This window comes from Centruroides vittatus, unplaced genomic scaffold (assembly GCF_030686945.1).
Source record: "Centruroides vittatus isolate TY-2023 unplaced genomic scaffold, ASM3068694v2 contig_7, whole genome shotgun sequence".
NCBI lineage: Eukaryota > Metazoa > Arthropoda > Arachnida > Scorpiones > Buthidae > Centruroides > Centruroides vittatus.
In genome coordinates this window covers 3,528,921-3,550,608 of record NW_027122442.1, presented here as the reverse complement: position 1 = coordinate 3,550,608, position 21,688 = coordinate 3,528,921, and the positions used below count along the sequence as shown (strand labels likewise).

Here is a 21,688-nt window from a genome sequence, read left to right as displayed (position 1 = left end):
TATGACACACTTTCCCAAATGTTTATGTTGAAAAATAAAAATGTATGATTAAAATAATTTATTTTTTATTACTTTTTAAAACTAGTTATGTTATTCTACACTTTTCAAATTAATTTTATGTGTTTTTTATTTATCAATAAACCCTTGTATTAAATACAACCTCTTCAACCTTCAGATTTCTGGTACAAAACGACGAAAGTTAACGAACTAACGTTTTCGATTCTCCACAGAGATCTTTGTCAGGTTCTTTGACGCTTGCAAAATTTGATGCTCGATGACACCAGTCTTATTAGAAAGTCATTCAAAATGGACCACATCAGGGCCTTGGAGACCCTTGAGATTTACAAGGCAACCAAATTGGGGAAATGTATTAATTTCGAGGACAGTAACGTATTATCGTATGCGTGGTGCTATACCTCTGAGGGGCATCCACATTGGTAGTTATGTATTATTCCTGAGAAGATAAACCACATCATTTATTATGATAGACTTCTGTCTAGTAAATTTATTTTAAAATCTTTGATTGTTACTATATGCTGGAGATATTCAATTTTTTGAATTTCAAAAACATTCTATATTCATTGCATTCCATTTTGCAAGCGTCAAAGAACCTGACAAAGATCTCGGTGGAGAATCGAAAACGTTAGTTCGTTAACTCTCATCGTTTTGTACCAGAAATCTGAAGGTTGAAGAGGTTGTATTTGATCTTATATGTACTGGTAGTCATTAGTGAAGATTGTAATCCTTGTATTATATCAAATATTAAAATCTACAAAATAATGATTAAAAATATAATAATATATTATTTTATTAAATAAGTTAAAAAATTTATTATTTTTATTTGATAATTTACAGTAAAATCAAATCATGGAATACTTAATATTTTGCCATACGTTAACAACATTTTAAAAAGAATTAAAGTAAATTTGGAACTTTCATCAAAGAATCAAAAAGAAAGACCTTCTTTAAAAGAATTAGTTATTCTTTCCAAGTAAGTTTAGCTTTTAACTTAAAAATATTCTAAATGTAAAAATTAAGGAATTATTTTAATAATACATTATATTAAATTTTTAGGATATGCAATTTTATTGAAAATGCTGGACAAATTTCAGAGTTAGTACAATTATTAATAGTGATATTATCAACAAAGAAAAAATTAAATCAAGTTAGTATATTTTCGTATTTAAAAAATAGTTAAGATATTGCAAATTGTCTTTTATAATATTCTAGACATACAAATATTGTTCCTTGTAATAAATATGTTTGTTTTGTTTATAAATATATAATTTTAATTACTTAATTCATTAAAAAGGGGGAATATATCTTCAAAATATTTTCATATATTACATTTTAGGTTTCAATTTCATATTTAATATGTAAATGAAAATAACATTACTAATAAATTCAAAAGAAATAATACTACATTGTCTGATGACTAAATCAGGCTAAATCTTCTGAATAATAAGTAAAAAGTCATTAACCTTGTATGCTAAATTGCTAGCAGATCAATTGTCAATCAGTGAGGAAAGTGACACTTCCACTTTTCATCATACTGTTGTACTTAAGTTCAGTTTCTGTGATTTATACAAGATTTTTTATATTTTCATCAGTAAGTGAGCTCCTGTAACTCGACTTAATGAGTATTAATTAGCTAAAAGCACTTTCCCAAATCTAGGTTAGCCCAAACATTGTTAGGATTTTTGCAATTTCAGAATATTTATTGCAAGTGTGCATTTTCATTCCAAATTTTGTATAGTGAATAGATTTAAATAATTCAATAACTTAATGTTCTTGTAAATTTATTTAATTTAAATAATTATCTCAATAACCAATTAGTGGAGATAAACAATGCTTATCGAACTGTAATGGAGCCAGGAAATTGAGATTACATCAAAAAAAAGAGACTAATTTTATTTGTGGGATGCATCTCAGTCTTCACTATACCCCTTCAGCCACAAATACATAAATACAGATACCTAAACAATTGCAAAAACTTATATTTAACATTTAGCTTTAATATATAAAAGAAAAATTACAAAGTGAGAAAATGAACTTGCAGTATTTAACTTAATAAAGGCTACTTGAATATATTTGAGTCTGACAAAAAGTAGTAATAAAACATGATCTTGATTACTAAAAATTTGGATTTAGATGGAATGGTGACAAAGAGAGCCATATCCACAATGTGTTATTTGCTATGAAATTCCTGTATGCAACCGAACAAATTACTTCAACATATTGAGTCAAAGCATGTAGACCTGAAAAACAAAATGTTTCATTTTTTGAAAGCAAAGAACTGAATATGTCAAAAAATATGCTTTGACTTAGCACAAAATTTCACCAATGCAACAGTCAAAAAGTCTTTGTCCATATATTGGAGCCATGATTGGACGGCTGCTGCACATCTTTATCACTGGAGAAGTGCTGCTCTCCTGGAAAGGAAGATTTTCAGGGACACAAAGAGATGAAAATCACTAGAGGTAAGATCTGCACTGTATGATATATGTAGCAGTGTCTTTTACCCCAGTTCCAATAACTTGGTGGTGATTGTAAACATGGTATGAAGTCTTGCATTATCCTGCAGAAATGGAATACCTATGGTTATTAGACCTAGTTGTTTCTTTTGAAGATGTGCACATCTTCAAGAACTTGACAGTAGTAACTTGCACCATAAGCAATACTAAGTTCAAGTTACTGTCAATACTAGGCAAGAAATCCACATGAATTACATTATTGCAGTCCAAGAATTATTGCATTATTGCAGTCCATTGGTCATCATGTTGGAACTTTTTGGTGGGTGCAAGTCAGTGTGTTTCTATGGCCTGGATGCTTATTTCAATCAGGGGTATAGTGATGAACCCAAGTTTCATCACAGGTTATGATACAGTCCAAGAAACTCTGATCTTCATTATAGAAGGATACTTCAACTGGATGCAAATTTGCACTCTGCTGTTCCAGTCAAAAGATGACAGTTGTGTGAGATAAGCAGAGGGTCAGGGGGAAAACCTTGCTGACCACTTACGCTGCACGGGTTGGTAAGGCTCATTGTCGTTGGATGGCTAGGAGGGCAAAAAAAGTGAGTGGGGAGGTGCGTCAGTAAATCGACAGGCGTCCTTACATTGACAGGAGACAGGTTTAACAAATAACAATAAAGGTTTATTAAATAACAAAAGTGAATACACATACAATAAAGATAACTGATTACTGCTAAAATGCGGATAAAATATATCTATCGCTAACCATGATCTAACCAATAAAGTGGTCACATGCCTAACTTCTAGTGGGAGAGAGTTTAAAAAGGTTATGTCGATATACCTTAATATGTGGTCCGATGACAGTATGCGACGACCTCCTGGACTATGGAAGCTGGAATCAGTCTTATGTCTCTTCCTCGTTTCTTCCTCGGACAGGATCGGGACTTGGAGACACTGTATTCAGGCTTTCCTGGACAATCGCCGCTCTTTCCAGAGTTGATCGGTTTTTTTATACGCTCGTTGTTGGCACTGAGCCAACCTATCGTTCAACATTCGATGACTAATTTGCTGACTCATGATGACTTGAGTTTTTTCTCTTTCCAATCTGATCGGATGTGTAAGACGACATCTGATCGATTTCCGTGGGAGCTTGTGGGTCATGACCCCTTTAACTCAAGAATTTACGCCCTCAAAACCTGCGGGCTCACAGTTGCATGGATCATCTTGCAGTAATTTTTCTGAAGTAGAGATGATTGTGAATAATGGTGATGAGTGTACCTAAAGAAAGACCAGTTTCCTCTGCAAGTTCAGGCAGATTCTCTGCTGGTTATTGAAGATCACATGTTTGATGCACTGGATGTTTACAGGGTTGGATTGTCGTGAAACTGCCCCAGCTGGGATCATTGTTCACAGATGTGTGTCTTTCCTGAAAACTCATAGATCTTACTGCAGCTCATTGTTTCATCACTATACTGAATCCGTAGCCTTGAATTTCAGCCAATTTAATGTCTTCTTTAGCAAGAAACTTCATCATAATTATGCTGTTTCATATGAACACTGATGCTGCTGTCTGCCTCTCCAATGTGTCTGCTGCTCAATAAGCCAACACACATGTACCACTTGTGGGCAATAGTGGACACTTCAGTCTTGCTACCACTACACTCTCAGCAACATTCCATTCTTCTTTATGTTGCCAGACTAAAATGTCCTGGTTTGACACGAACAAGTTATATATTAGGATAAAACATGTTTTGAGACTCATCATATCATCATCAGATTGTTATTTTCAAAAAAAATGTTTCAACAAGATATCAACCAATGCTGAATTATCGGGCTAGAAAATGGCTATAGCAATATTAATAATTTTAAGATAATTTGGTACTAGAGTTAGGCGTTAGGTGCCATCTCTTGCTGAATTTAATAATTAGAATTTTAATTAAATAATTTAAATAAATTTAGGCCTAACTGGAAGAAAAGAATCGGCCCGAAGCGGGACTCCAACCCGCAACTTCTGCTCACCATGCAGATGCGTTACCAATTACGCTTCCCAGACCTCCGGTCCAATCTCCTCTTCCAGTATATATAAGCTTACCATATATATATAAGCTTATGACCATCGACGGCAATTACAATGCCAGCTGGGGGACACATAACGCCTAACTCTAGTACCAAATTATCTTAAAATTATTAATATTGCTATAGCTGTTTTCTAGCCCGATAATTCGACATTGGTTGGTATCTTTATGTATAATGGGTTAGTTGTTGTTTATTTAAATAGCAAACAAACTGATTGAAATGAAGAATGCAGATTCAAAATTTGTTTTTAACAGTTTAGAACAAAACTTTCTATTTCTTGATACCTTTCATAAACTGAGATTTAAATTTAAATACTTTCGATTTAATTTTAGAATTGATCATTATTACACAATATAATGTGAAGAATCTTTGTGTAGTCAAAGTAAAAGTACTTGTTAGTTTTGTATTATTTGCATAATTTTAATTGTATCATCAATAAAATTCTGAATATTTTGTGCTGAACTTTTCAACAAGCAAGAATGTCTTTTTACATCTATTTAATTCTACCATATCTAGAATTTTTATTAGAGATAAAGGTTTCACTCATTCTGAATTCTCTGCAATTGACATATCAATAACAATAAGTGTGAAACTCTCTCAGAAAGTAATATTATTTTTAGTTACTTTACGTCTGCGACTTTGTTTAAAATATCAAGAATCAAACGTGCTAAATAATCAATAAAATAAAACTAAAAAATGTAAAATACTTATATATAAAGTATTTTACATTTTTATAAACAATTTAATTTATATTGATTAAATTATTATGTATTAATATGTTTAACACAACAGCACAGTTTAAACAATAAAATCAAATTAACGCTTTGTATAATTTAATGTTATATATATAAACAAAATAAGAGTTAAGGAAATATTACTATTATTATTAAATAAGCATTTTTGTTTTTCTAGGATGTAGAAACGGAAATATTAACAATTATCTTGAACTTAATAAAGAAAGTAGAGAAACCAATAATTTTTATACGGTAAGTGATATAAAAAATTAAAATTCTTTTAAATAGCTATTATATAATTACTTTGTTTAACTATTTGGCTATCTTTTATGTACAGTACTTGTAAATATTGAACATCAAGAATGGAGCAGATGAAAGCAATATAAATTCTAACATTTCATAGTAAATTTACTGGAAAAAGAAACAAAATAACATTGAAATATGACAATGAATGGAATCCACTTGAAGATTGTTTAATTTAAAAAAATATTAATATATTTATCTGAAGTGTTTTCAGATTATCAAATATGTACAATCAACTTGCATTAATATAAATCTCTAGGGAAGTAATAGTTAGTTTGCTTTATCAAAAATCCATATTGACAATCTTCAGGGTCAAGATGAAGGTTGTATAATTTAGGGAGTTATGGCTGAATAGGCAATCAAAATCTCTAAATTATAATATATTGAATTAATGTTCTAAATAATTTTCAAATCAAACAAAGTGAAGAGAAGATGGTATTCTCTGTTCAAGTGTGGAGCAGTATAGTGGTTAAACAAAACAAAGTGAAAAGACATTGTGATTTTTTTTTCTGTTGAAGATTTTTTGACGTCAAAAGAATAAAAAAGGAACCAAATTTGGCACAAGGTAGCCAAACCTGGCATCACTGTAGGCATTCCCCAATATGCAAACTAACACATGTTCACATGGGACTGCATCTGTTTAAAAGAGTGGGCATCCCTAAACTTTAACCCCTACTTTTTGATTACAGCAAATGGTTCGCTTAAAACAGATGTTTGAATTGGCTCTACATTTGGATGTTGAATCCATCTTTGCTTACTAGAAGAAAATCTACTCTATTCAAAATGCAACATTTATTCCAGTATCACTTTTAATTATTCATGTCAAAAAGTGTAAAAAGCAACCATTATTGGAAATAGGGTTATTTCTTGGGGTTTATGAAGGTAATTACACTTTGGTTTAATAAATTCTGGTAAAATTTTTGTTCACTTTATGGTGTGAAAATTAATGTGACAATGGTGTTTTAACAGGGCAACAGCAAAATTTGCTTTATTGGTGTTCGTTTTAAAGCGAGTCAACTGTATTGTATTGATGAATTCACTTCTGTGTGGAGCTGTTATGATCAAAAATATGCTTTATTTCCAAGATCATTGAAGAAAATAAGAATGGTTTATATCAGTTATCATTCTATTCAGTTTCAAAAAATCATAAAATTAACAATAGTGAGGTTGAGGCCGAAGTTTTACACATGAAAATGTGTACGACGAATGTTCGGGGCCACTTTCCTGTAAGCCTAGAAGTTTGACAATGGCATTTGGAATGTCGAGCACGATTCCACTGACTTTCCAAACACCATTGTCAAACTTTTACGCTTACAGGAAAGTGGTGCCGAACATCCAACGTACACATTTTCGAGTTTAAAACTTCGGCTTCAACTTCGCTAATAAGTCAAAAATTAAGAAAAAAATTATATTCTGCATTATACCAGTAGAGCTTTAGTTTATCTATAGATCATTTTGCCACTTGCTGCCAGAGGTTAGCTTTATGAACAAATTTATCTAACTTTGAAAAGTTCTATTTTGTATAATTAAGCAATATTAAAGATGCTGTAATCAGTTAGAAAACATCAAATTAAAATATGTTTTTTTATTAAAGGTTACTGGCACCATTATTTTCATCGGTTGATCATCAGAGGTCAAGAATTTTATTATGCAGCATTTTAAATGCTATTGCTGAAAGTGAGAATTCCATAAAAACATTAGCTGTTGTAATAGAAAAGGTAAATTTTTATATATAAGCATAAAAATAATGTAGAATCTAATATTATGTAAATTATTTATTTAAAGTAATTTTTAATGAAGAAATATAAGAAATTTGTCCTTTATACTTGAAACGGGTTTATAATTTTTCTATTTCAGATCAATGCATGGAATTTGCAACAAATTGATGAACCAGATTACGACGCACGATTGCAAGGTTATAAAATGTTGACGACAATTATTTTAAATGCGGATAAACAAAATATTGATGATTTAAAAATGATCATTTATAACTGTGTATATTTCGTGAAAACTGTTAGTACATCTTTTACTACTTTCAATCAAAATACATGCTTGAAAGATACGTACTGATTTACATTTTTGCTTCTTTTAGAGTGGTGATTTGTCCATAAGAGATAATGCATCTTACATTCTTCAAATATTATCTAAATTGTTGGTGGAGAAAAAAGATACAAATAAAGAATTATTTTGTAGTATAGTTAAACAAATCCTGATATTACAAATTCGAAATGGTTTAAAGCACAAATCAGAAGTAAGTTTAAAATAGTTAATTTTATTTTATTGTTTAAGGTAATTAAAATTATGATATTTTTTTTATATTAATTAAGAGTATTGAATAGTTATATACAGTACATCAGCAGGTTTTTGGTTTCTAAAGCCCTGACTTTATTAAATAAGACAATAATAAATATGAGTGGAATCTGCCATTTACTAACCTAAAAATGTGATATTAGAAAACAATTTCACTCTAAGCCATTTGTTTTACAACAAAATTTTCATTTTTAAATCTTGCATTGTGTGATGTCCTCAAATCTTGCAACTCAAATTTCATCCACTTCTAATTTAGATAGAAGACTGAAACTTTGAGGACATACCTAAGTCAAATGGCAATGCATTGTAATGAGTTTTAGTGGGTGACTCACCTTCACCATCCTTCTCAATATTAAATGTAATAAACACAACCAATTACACACACTCATCACAATTAAATTCTATAAATGCATTTAATGATATATATGGTGGGGGTGACCTCATTCCTACTATTCTGTAATATCAAAAAACGTGACCAATAAGAACTCTTTTTAATGTTTAAAATAAATAAAATAATTTTAATATAATTTTTAAAAGATGAATCCTTTATTTCTTATAAAGTGGAACTAAGAGTTAGAACTCTGTAAAATTTCCTGATTGCTAAGAGAAGTGTTTTATACTGAATTATTTCAAAATAATAGCCGATTCAAATGTTTATAGGCGTGTCCTAATTTATCGAGAAATTGATTTATTATAATCATATTTAAATTGGATATTGTTGTAGATATGTAGGTTTAATGTTTAACTTTAATTGAAGCTATAGTCATACAGAAGCTAGTCCTCACTTGCTTCATTGCCTTACCTTTATAAATATATACATAAATAAGGATCGCAAATCACGATAAGTATTTGTATCAGGTTTTATTTTCTTGTCTCATGAATATTATGTTATATTCTTATTTGGGATATAACAAATGAACTTCTTTCCTTTTTGTTCTTAACTTCAATTTAGTTGCTGCAGTTGGAGAATCGAGATATGTAGCTGATTAGTATTACAGTTTAAGTCAGGGGTCATCAAAGTGGTCAATATCGACCCCCAGGGGTTGATTATATAACTTTATTGAGGGTCGACGAAAAGACAAAAACTTGCAAATATTTGGTTCAAAATTTGTTAATCTTGCTAAGGATTAGCAAGCTTATTCGTCTCACTGATTGTCAGTTTAAAAATTATTAACAACATATATAATAATAATAATAATAATAATAATAATAATAATAAGCAATATCTCTCCCGTGGTCACCACCTGGTCGTGGTGGGAGAGCCCAGTAATTTTACTGATCCATAGGGCAATGCAGGCTGGAGCATAAGCTCCTGGTAGGGACACCCATGCCAGTAAGGTCTATGGGGAGAAATGAAGCTAAGAGTGACCACACCCACATTCTGTGGAGATATTCATCATGGTAATAACTAGATCAAAGTGTGATACCGGCTCGGACGTCGCCCGGGTTAACAAGGTCCGCGTTCGTGGGTTAGGCAGAGGCTCACGTTCGAAAAATAGGTCACAGTCTCCCTTGGTTACCGGTGGCGAAAGCAGCACCGGCCCAAGCATGGCTACTGCAATGCCCTCAACAGATGTGAGGAACCAACCCAGCCTTGGTGTTTCTGTGGCAATTCATCCACAGACCACAAAGGCTGGAAAACCACGCCAACGGATGAAATGGACAGTAGAAATGAACGAGTTTATCATCCGTACTTATTACACCATCACAGAACTCGAAACAAACATGACAGCATACAGACAACAACTACACCATAGATTCACACAACAGTATCCTCATCTCACTGTCACCGAACAAAGGGTTGTTGATCAAAAAAGAACAATTATACACAACAACCTTATTCCACAAACAACACTTGAACTTATCAAACAACAGGTTGCTGATCAAATACATCAACAGACAGAAACATCTAACATTAATGAAGATCATGTAACCTGTCAGGATAATCCAGCAACAAGCATTGATAATAACACACATACAACAATTACCACTAATGATACTACAGACACTCCCTCATCCATCACTGATAACATAGACTTGGATTTAGTTAATACGCTCTCACTTATATTTCAGGAAACACTCACTAAATATACAGGTACAGATCCCACACAACGACCACGAATACCAAAAATCAACACGTCAAAGGAAGTAGGAAAAACACTAAATTATGTAAACACTCACTTACTACCACACTACATTCATTCAATTTCTACACTCGCAGACATTCATACATTAGTTTATGCTGGAGCAGTCACAGTAGTGACACACCATGGACTGAAAGTACAATCACAGACAAATACACAGAAAACACAATTCAATCACAAGCCTGCCTGGCAGAGAAGAATAGAAACACAAATAAATGACATTAGACAGCAATTAGGCAGGCTAACACAATACACTAAAAACAACATAACACCCAAATTAAGGAAACAGCTCAAAAACATTTTCAAGAAAATAAAAACACACACAAAACACGAACATCACAACACACGCATTACAGAATACATTGATACACTAAAACAAAAACTTGCTGCCAAAGCACGTAGACTCAAACGATACAAAACATGTACACTACGAAAACAACAAAATAAATTATTTACAAACAATGAAAAACTCTTTTACAGACAAATTAATAACAAAGCAAACACTGATACACAGCACAGTGGCACACCAACAGAAGAACAACTCACAACATATTGGTCTTCTCTTTGGTCCAGTGCTGTCACGCACAATGCTGATGCAGGCTGGATCGAGGAGGAGAACAGAAACTTGCACAACATACCAACTATGCCCTGTGTTGAAATAAACATACATGATTTCCAATACACTGTTAACAGAACACACAACTGGAAGACACCTGGTGTAGACAACATTCACAATTTCTGGTACAAAAAGTTTACATCACTGCACCAGGAACTAGCTAAACATCTAACACACATCATCATCAATCCACAAGACATGCCAAATTTTCTTACTCAGGGCATCACCTACATGAAACCTAAAAACAACAATACCACGGACCCCACACAATACAGACCAATTACATGTCTTCCAACACTCTACAAATTATTGACATCCTGTATTGCAAACAAAATATACAAACATGTTGAAGAACACGACATTCTAACAGAACAACAAAAAGGTTGTCGTAGAAACCACAGGGGATGCAAAGAACAGTTACTCATAGATTCAGTCATTCTACGGCAAGCACACAGACAACACAGAAACATACACATGGCATATATAGACTACAGAAAAGCATTCGACAGTGTTCCACACAGTTGGCTGCTACATATCCTACACATGTACAAAATACATCCATCACTCATTGCATTCTTTCAAAACACTATGCAGCACTGGAGAACAACACTACATCTCAGGGTTAGTAACACTTCCATACAAACAAACCAAATTTTTATTAGGCGAGGAATTTTTCAAGGAGATTCCTTGAGTCCTCTCTGGTTCTGCTTAGCCCTGAACCCATTATCCAACATGTTAAACAACACGCAATATGGTTACAATATCAGACACGAAAAAACAACACAGTTTACACTGTCACATCTCATGTACATGGATGACATAAAACTTTATGCATCCACACAAAAACAACTTCATCAACTCCTACAAATCACACATTCATACACCAATGACATACAAATGGAATTTGGCCTAGATAAATGCAAAACACTTCACATAGAAAAAGGAATCCTGAAGAAAGAAGATTTTGCACTTGGAAATGGAGACGTTATTGAATCCATGAAAGAGGGCGAGTTCTACAAGTATTTAGGATTCCAACAGGCCAAACTAACAGAACATACACAAATAAAGCAAAGATTAATTAAAGAATACCAAAGTAGGTTAAATGCTATTCTCAGAACACAATTAAATGCAAAACACACAGTTAAAGCAATAAACACATATGTCATCCCAGTACTCACATATTCTTTTGGAGTTATACATTGGACTCACACTGATCTTGAGCAACTCCAAAGGAAAACAAGAACAACACTTACTAAGCATAAACAACATCATCCTAAATCCGCCACAGAAAGATTAACCCTTCCACGTAAAGATGGCGGACGTGGCCTGATTGACATAGTTAACCTTCACTACAAACAAATACAGTCACTGCGAGAGTTTTTCTACAAAAAACAAGAAACATCACAATTACATAAAGCAGTAACTCTAGCAGACTCGAATAACACACCATTAAACTTACACTCACATCATATGGACACAACGCAACATATAAAAAGCATAGACACCATTAAGCAATCGTGGGCTCGAAAGGCACTCCATGGCAGGCATCCTTACGATCTGGCCCAGGATTTTGTTGACAAAACTGCGTCAAACAGCTGGTTAGCTCGGGGATGCCTCTTTGGGGAGACGGAAGGATTCATGATTGCCATACAGGATCAGGTCATAAATACTAAAAACTACAGAAAACACATACTCAAAGATGCAACACTCACAAATGACACTTGCAGAAAATGTCACATTATGCCAGAAACTATACAACACATCACCTCTGGTTGCAAGCTCTTGGCACAGACAGATTATTTACACAGACATAATCAAGTAGCAAATATAATACACCAAGAGCTTGCAAAGAAACACAAATTAGTAGACATCCACAAACCATACTACAAATACATTCCACAGACAGTATTGGAAAACAACACGCACAAAATGTACTACGACAGAGCCATAATCACAGATAAAACAATTTACCACAACAGACCAGACATCACACTCATTGACAAACAGAATAAAATCACATACATTATAGACATATCCATTCCAAACACTCACAATATACAAAACGCATGCACTGAAAAAATTAGCAAGTACACAGAACTCGCTCAGGAAATAAGGCATCTGTGGAGGATGGATAAGGTGCTTATTGTACCTGTTGTTCTCTCTTCTACAGGTGTCATACCACACACACTACACAAAAGCCTGGGCACATTACAATTGAATAGAAACACATACATCACACTACAGAAGGCCACTATATTGAATACATGTCATATTGTGAGAAAATTCCTGAATACAGACACACACACTAATACACTTCTTTAATTTCTGTTTTGGTTACTATGCCTTGACTTTGGTCCGGCATAGTACACAGCCACCGGTGTTAACCGAGTATATCTCACTTAACCCAACATAATAATAATAATAATAAATAATAATAATAGGAAAAGGGGGCTCCAGGTTTCACTCAGAGGTACGACCTGGAGGTAAGAAAGGTGGTGAAAGAAGGATGGGAGAGTGGTGAAGAGAAGTGGATGAAGATAAGGTCAGGGTACAGATGAGAGCTCAGGGCGCTGCATCGCATTTATCAAAATAACAAAAATACAAAATATATGATGAATACAAAAGGAGTATATGGATAAAAACAGAGAAAAATATAAAACTATGTACAAGATGGCGCGACAAGCATAAACAAGATACACAGCGAGCACAATATACATAGGAGGAACCGACAGTAATTAGGATTACAATAGTAAAGGATGGCAAGATTTGCCGAACGCGAAAACACATGGGAGGTAGTACAAACATAAGGGTTAAATTAGGTTACAGCAGTAAGATACAGAAGAATACCTCTTAAGAGCATGAAAACAACAGGAGGTACCTGACACAGCATGAGTGTAAACACAACCAAGGGTTATGCAAAGAGGCATGGGGAACACATACAGTACGAGGCAGACACACTACCAAAGAAAAGATCATTCATGCAGTGTCACGCCTACCATCGGTGTTGGGCGGATCCCTCGATGGGTTTAGTGCTTCTGTTGCCAACAAGAAGTCGCTAAGATTATGGTAGATGTCTTTGTTTTCAATGAGAACCTTGAGAGGGCAAGGCCAGTTGTATCCAGCATGGAGAACACTTCCAAGGAGGTTGTTTCTTTTGCTGTCAAATAGGCAACAGTCAAAAAGAAGATGTTTACTGTCTTGGACAGATGAATTGTCACAAGTGCACACATCATCATCACGTATGCGGAAGCGTTTCAGATATGCATGAAAATTGCCATGGCCAGTGAGGAGCTGGGTCATGGCAAAGGATGGTGAAAAGTGTTTCCATTCCAGACGGCGAGTGATGCTGGGAATAAAGTCAAAAGTCAGTCTACCAGTATTGCTGCTATTCCATTCCTCTTGCCACTGTTGAATAGCAATTTGATAGTTCCAGTACTTGATCTTGGAGAAAGGAATTTTATTGTAGCAAGAGGGGAGTGAGGAGATGGCTGCAGATTTTGCAAGGTGGTCAGCGGCCTCGTTACCAATGACACCTGAGTGCCCACGCACCCACTTAAAATGAATGTTATGTCCAGTGAGTATTGTGCGTGAGGTAACGATGAATACGAAGAACATTATCTCCCCTTTTTCCTAGGCCAGTAATGGAGCAAATTGCAGTCATGCAGTCCGAATAGATTGTGATGGATTTAGAATGTGGGAACCAGTCGGCAAAAACATGATCCATTGCCTTAGTGATGGCAAGGATCTCTGCTTGAGGAACAGAACAATGTGGGCCAAGTTTGAAGGCAGAGCGGTGAGTCTTCCCTGTCTGGTGGTCGTAGAGGACAAAAGCAGCACCCACCTTGTCATTGTTTTTAGATCCATCAGTGAAAATGGATATATCGTTGGTATCATTATGGTCAGATAATTCGTTGATGGTTGAAGGATAATCCTATATATACAATAAATGTAAAAAATTTAAAATTAAAAGAAATGTATTAAAATAGTAAGAGCCTTTTTTTATTTGTAACACAAACTTTTTGCCGGGGGTCGATGTGAGGTTTTGAAAAGTTGTAGGGGGTCGACGGTAAAAAAGTTTCGCGACCCCTGGTTTAAGTAATGAAGGGAAAAACAGTTGTTTACAACATACAAGAGTTGCATAGTCTATAAACATCTGGACTTTTTGGAATCATCTTCTGTTTTCTGCTAATGTCAAGATTTTAATTGAAAAACTTTAAGTAAATATACAAACTGCAGGGGTGTTTGTGCTCCGGGGAAACCCCGGAATTCCGGGGATTTTGAACTTCGATACCCGGAAATTCCGGGGATCGTCGTTCAAAAGGAAGTAGGAATAATAATGAATTATTTATTTTGATCTGGGTAATTTTGTTTGCTTTGAAAGCAGAAAACGCAAGGTCAGTGTGTGTGGTGAAAACTTTTCCTTTCTTTCTCCAAAGGCAGTGATAATGCGTGAAAAGGGGGAAAAAACTTCTTTTTTGTTCTTTCCTTATTGCGAGTTAAGCCGGATGCACACATGCGGCGCGGCAAGGAAAAGCGGCAGAATGACGTCACTTTTTCTCGCCGCGGAGGTCTATTTCGTGCCGCTTTTCTCATGCCGCGAAAGTTGGTCGAATTCTATCTTTCGCGGTGGCCGCCGCCAAGACGCGTTTCTATCAACCAATAACATTTCGTCTGGCAGTCACGTGAGAAAATACTATCACGTGGTGTTTTAATGGCGGAAAGTTCGACGCGGTTAACCGAGATAACTAACATCAGAATAAAGAGGAAAGAATAATAAATTTAACACAAATTCTACACAGATACAGTAATCATATATTATTTAATTCAAAGAACAAAACAACCGAATCTTACTCGAAATAGTATTCTTTATCGAGAGATCTTAATCGAAGAATAAGCCTATTTTGTACATCAGTTCTTTATCGATCCAACAAAATATCTCGGCAAGATTCTTGCCAATACGATATCTCTAATCCAAAATATTCATTCGAATCTTCGACGAAATCTTCTAGCTAAATAAAACAAACGGTACAAAACAAAATTTGTAAACACGTGGATAGCGGAGTGTCGATATCGTTCGCCATCTTGAATACTGAATGCATGCGCCGAAATGTAAACGGATTGCCGCTTGTGTGGTCGTGCATCCTCCTTTATGACTCATTCCCCCGGTTCTCGGACATTCTCTTCTGGATTCTTTTCGGCAAGTAGGCGCGGCAGAAAAAAAAGGGAGAGACTTCGTTCGACCAGATGTGCGATCACGTGACTCTGGGTTCAAAGGTCTTATCTCTCCTGGCGTGGCGCCAATAAGTAGAGAAGGGGGATTTTTCGCCGTATTAGCTATTTGTCATTGATCGCTTCGCAACTTTTTTTTCTCCGCTGTGTAAAATTTTCGTTTCATTTATTGATGCACGTGTAAATTTTTCGTTTCGTTTATTGAAATATTTTTTTATTTATGTACGCAAGAGAATTTCACTATGAAATTTCTCGATATAAATAGTGATATTATACAATTAGAAGAAGGTGTCCGGAATGCATTTAGGTGGAATTGGATTGAACGGAGAGATGGTAATGGGGATACCATCGGCACATGGTGCAAGAAAATAAATGTTGCTGGACAAGCATATTGTGTTTTTTGTAACTCACTGCTGAAGTATGGTGGGGAAGGATTCAAGGCTTTCACAAATCATTCTAAAACTGTGACGCACATAAAATATTCAAAGTGCATTAGACATTCAATGACTTTAAGTAATTATGCTAATTCAAAAAATACTGATGACTTACTGGAGACTGATGCTCGGCCATTGGATATAGTGACAAGAAAAGCACGCCAAGAGGTATTAATAACTTCGTTTATCGCCGAGAATTCTCTTTCTTTCAATGTAGCTCCCAATTTAATTGAACTCTGCAAACAGTTGAGCCGCGATCAGACGGCACTAAACTCGTTGGAAATGTCCAGGACTACTGCATGTTATAAGATGAAATATGGGCTCGCAAAAACTATTAAGGAAAATATCATTAAAACTTTAAAGGAGACTCCATTTTCTCTAAATTTGGATGAAAGTACTAGCAATGCTCAAGAAAGTATACTGGCAATATTGGTGCAGTTTTATGACAACAATCAAAATGAAGTTGTAGTTCATCATTTTGCATCTCTAAAGATGGAATCTTGCAATTCAGAAGCTGTTTTTAAAGCAGTTGTTAATACTATTGAAGATAATAATATTCCATGGGCAAACTTAATTAGTGTATTAATGGACTCATGTAACACCATGCGTGGAAAAAAAAGGGTGTTGAAACCAGACTACGATCAAACAAAGCACCCCACTTATTAGATATTGATGGTGACACATGTCACACAGCTAATAACTGTGCAAAAAAATTTGCTTCATGTTTTGATAGATACTTAGAAGATTTGTTTGATGACATCTATTTTGATATGAAAAGCTGCAGTAAAAGAGAAAATTTTTTCAAAATCTGTGAATCCCTTGCCATTAAAAAACTTAAGCCCTTGAAGAGACCAGACCATAGGTGGGTGTACATTTTATGTGTTTTAGAAAGAATCAAAGATCTGTGGGATGCTCTTATTGCATTTTATTTTCACTACTTGGATAAAACTGATAAAGGGGATTATTTTTCTTATGTTGAAACTGTATACAATAAAAGAAATATTTCTGCAGCTCAGAAAAAAATTGTTGAAGGGGTGTATTCTTGCTTGCATTCCCAACAACTCACAAAGGATGCTTTAGCTCGGAAAAAAAGAATACTAAATGGGTTATTTGTTATGCAAAACAAAACTTTATTGCATATGGCATTATATTCAGCAGTATTACCAGAGTTCAACACATATATTAAATTATTTGAAACAAAAAAACCAATGCTTCATTTAATACATTCCAGTATTTATAAATTGATGGCAAAATTTTTCTCTTTTTTTATGAAGCCAGAAAATATAGAGTGCACATCTTATAATGATTTATTAAAGGTTGATGTCACAAATCCAGAATTCCATCTACCTAGCAAAGTAATATTTACTGGTGCAGAAGCTTCCACTCTCCTGAAGAAATTATCAAAAAATCATCCAATAGCAAAAGAATTCCAAATTTCTCTGATGAAAGCTTATACTAATACAGCACAGCATATGAAACAGAAATTACCCCTTAAAAATTCATATCTAATTAGTTTTACAGCATTAGATCCAGAGCTAAGAGGTAAAACCAGTACAATATTAGCTTTTGAAAAATTATCATCTTTTATGTCCCATATTTTTAGTGATAATGAAAAGTCAAAAGTAGAAGCTGAAATAAGGTTATACCAGAGTGATATTGATATCACCAAAGAAATGCTCTACACATCTGATGAAAGTGGAAATCAAGTCAAGTGTACAATTGATAAATATTGGTCTAAAGTTTTTAATTTAAAAGATGATTTCACAAATGATTATAAGTATCCTACATTGGCTAAATTGGTCAAAGCCTGCCTTAGCTGCTTCCATGGCCCATTAGTGGAAAGTGCATTCAACTTAATGGATACACTTGTCACTGACTATAGAACCTCTCTTAAGATTGATTCCCTAGATGCAGTGCAGACTATTAAATATGATTTAATGGCTTCTAAAGAAACCTCATGTGAAAAATATGGCTCAAAAAATCCAATGACTGATCCAATTCACAAAGATCTCTTACTGAATATGAACAGAAGTTGGAAAACATATCAAGAGGACTTAAAAACATGTATTTCAGATGAGTCACCTATAAAAGTCTCTGAAAAACCTTCTACATTAGCAGAAAAGCAAACTGCTTCTACCTCTGCATGTGCAGTTCTCGAGGAAATTTCTTCAACTGTAAATGAGGAAAATAAAAGTCAACCTTCCTGCAATTATGAAGTTCACCACAAAAGAAAGACAAGCCCACAAACATCAGAAAATAAAAAAAAGCAGCAGAAATTAGATAATTTTTTTTAAAGAATTAATTCAGGTAATTTAAAATATTTACATAAAATGTAGTAGTTTATGTTTGAAAATTTATGGTTATTAATTTTGCAAAAAAAGTAATTCATTGAACTTTTATAATTAGGTCATTCAATACTTCATAATTGTAATTTTTCATTTCTCCCCCCTTCTCGAAACTCCAAAATGTCGGTAGTAAGTCCGTAAAAGTTTCAGGGGATTTTTTGGGGTCCCACAAACACCCCTGAAACTGCTACATTAAATATTTCTATTATAACTGTAAAATGAATAATATAGGAAGATAATTTCAGTATTAATATTTTTTATTTCTGTTGATGAAAATGATTGCCGTTTTGGTCATATACACATACATTTTTCTCTTCTATTATTTTATACAGAATAATCAAAGCAACAAGTTTGCTTTTATATCAAAATCATATGATAAAAAAAATAAAAGCCATAGAACTTCACATTTTTCTACAATAATCTTTTCATTATTAAAATAAAATAGCTGTTTAATATAATACATTTGGTAATTAGTCTCTCTTTGTATTCAGAAATTTATAATAAAATATTTCAAGAAAAAGTTTTTCTAACTCTAAGAAAAATATTAATACTGTCTGTTGACGTTATTTTTTACTGGAAACATTACTACAAGTACTTTCGACAAATTGTCACCTTACTTCGACAGTGCTCAGATTGCAGGGTCATTTTTATAAGGGAGTTGCTTTACATAACAATGCTTAGTTTGTGTAAAACCTTTGCTTGACCTTCTGGCAATATGGTGCACATTATTATTATTATTATTATTGTTGATTTTTTAATGTATTGATGCATCCTATGGAATATGTTTTAAATTTTCTGTTTGGAACACATAAATGTATATTTTAAATTGTAAGGTTCCGTTAAGATTCCATTATTTTATGCTTGAAGAAGACTATCTGTAATTTGTCAACAATACATATAGTAATGTTTCAAGTGAAAAATAATAATGTTGATAGACAGTATTAATATTTTTCTTAAAGTTTTTGGCGTCACATGAAGCAATTTCGAGCATTTTAACTCTCTCTGAATCCCTTGCAATTACCATTTGAGAGCAAGCGCTACATTTTTTATTTTGTCAATGTGCCATATTGTAAGGGATGTGAGGGTCGGGGAAAGTTATGGAATTTAAAACAAAAATTTGAGTAGGTACCCTGCATATGGTATATAAAACCAAATACACTAAAAATAGTGAAAAAAGCACTGAAAACATATGAGCAGTAAAGAGTGAGTGTCAGGCGACTTGGGCTCACAACGAATTGCATTTATGTTTCGAGTGCATTCTTTCACTGTGCACGTAGTTTGAACTTTGAAGCATCATTCAAACTCTTAACCAAATTTTTGTTAGAGTCATTCAAAGTATAAGGTACAGTACCACTGTACTGATTTTATAATTAAAATTTACCAAAATTTTAAATTTAATTATAAAATAATGTGATTTAAACTGTTGAATACTAGATTATATTCATTTTCCTTTTCTTCCTCTAGACTGTTCGACATGAATTTATTAAAATTTTGACAAATCTTCTTTGCGATCAACATAAATTCCTGTCATTAAAAGAATTGTCTCAATTATGTAATGAAGACAAAGAAGTGGACTTCTGGGAAAATATTAGGCATATTCAGGTAAAACTTGAAAAAATTGTTTGTATTTTGTTTTATATAAAATTTTCATTATAAATAAAAATTTCATATTTATTTCATTTTATTATTATTTTGTTAAGATTCATAGACGAACAAGGGCAATTACACGTTTAATTCATAGTTTGAAGATAAAAGAATATAAATTTCATTCTGCTACATTGTGTCATTTTATTATTCCTATTGCTTCTTCATTTTTATATGATGTATCATATATTAAACATAATCATCTCATTGATGCTTCAGTGGAACTCATTGGCATTGCAAGCAGTCATCTTCCTTGGCACAGATATATAAAGATATTCCAATATTATTTAGGAATTTTGTTGCATAAACCTGACTTCCATAAAGTCTCAGTCAAGTAAGTTTTAATGTTTTAAATTATTAAAAATAACAACACTAAAGAGTCTTAATTACTGGTACTAATGACAACCGGAAGTAAAGTTAGAAGATATCTTTATTTTTAATTTTAAAATACAGCAAACCTCACTTATATGGCCACTTTTTGGGTATACACTTTCTGGCTGCATAAATAAGACGGTTACCCAAGTGGGATTGAAACAAATTGACATACAGAACTTTAATTAGAGTATTGTACTGAATCCTGTTAAAAGTTTAATATAGATTATAAACGTAATTAATAATAATAATAAATTCAAATAATACTATACATCCTTTGCAATATACAGTAATTTACATTTTTATATAGGATAATTTATTAACACTTAATAATAAAGTATTAAAATACAGAGTATTGTACAGTTTTTGTCCAAAGATACTAAACAGAATTGTTTAGTATCTTTGGACAAAATCAATATTTTCATGAAATGGTAGTAAAAGTTTTATTTAGATACTGTATTTTAACAGGGGAATTCAGAAAACATATTTATTAAACAGAAATCATTAATATGTAGAATTGTTCAAGTGTCAAAAATGTGTTAATAAATTAAACTGGCTTTTACATCATTCTCATGGATATTTTTCTTCATTAAATGTTGTGAGTGATAAAGGCTGATCAGCACTGATTTACACAGTTAACATTTTTACAAAATGCAAATCAGATTTTGTATAAAAGTATTGAACAAATATATAATTGTCTTTCTTACTAAATTCTAGAGATAAATTTAACTTGTATTTCATTTCATTTTCGAATGGGTTTGTTTGCAAAAATACACAAGCTAAAATAGAAAATATCTCCCATCCAAATTTCTTAAGACTTAAAATTCACTTCTAGCAGAGATTTGTAAAAATTTAACAAACTCCCTACTTCAAATGGATTTTTATAAAAAGTCATTTGCTGGAAGGTCTAATTCCAGTTGATTTTTCTAAAGTTTTTATGTTTTGAACTAGTTTAAATCAAGCGTTTATAAAATATATCAGTGAAAATAAGCTATGTGGGTCAGATA

General features: G+C 33.2%; 2 protein-coding genes across 2 annotated transcripts in view; both read left to right on the top strand.

Annotated features, from left to right (window-relative positions):
- The window catches only part of LOC136980413 (small subunit processome component 20 homolog), a 132,045-nt gene that overhangs the window by 78,853 nt on the left and 31,504 nt on the right, over positions 1-21,688 (top strand). The window contains exons 31-38 of the mRNA XM_067276519.1: positions 856-991; positions 1,075-1,165; positions 5,463-5,536; positions 7,182-7,305; positions 7,445-7,600; positions 7,680-7,838; positions 20,130-20,267; positions 20,366-20,643. Coding sequence (XP_067132620.1) covers positions 856-991; positions 1,075-1,165; positions 5,463-5,536; positions 7,182-7,305; positions 7,445-7,600; positions 7,680-7,838; positions 20,130-20,267; positions 20,366-20,643 — 1,156 coding nt within the window. The remainder of the gene's footprint in view (positions 1-855; positions 992-1,074; positions 1,166-5,462; positions 5,537-7,181; positions 7,306-7,444; positions 7,601-7,679; positions 7,839-20,129; positions 20,268-20,365; positions 20,644-21,688) is intronic.
- Positions 17,793-18,614, top strand: LOC136980437 (uncharacterized). The gene has a single exon (XM_067276542.1). The coding sequence runs from the start codon at positions 17,793-17,795 to the stop codon at positions 18,612-18,614; it is 822 nt and encodes a 273-aa protein (XP_067132643.1).

Coding starts and splice junctions, on each gene's coding strand:
- LOC136980437 (XM_067276542.1), top strand. CDS start 17,793: ATGAAACAGAAATTACCCCTTAAAAATTCATATCTAATTAGTTTTACA.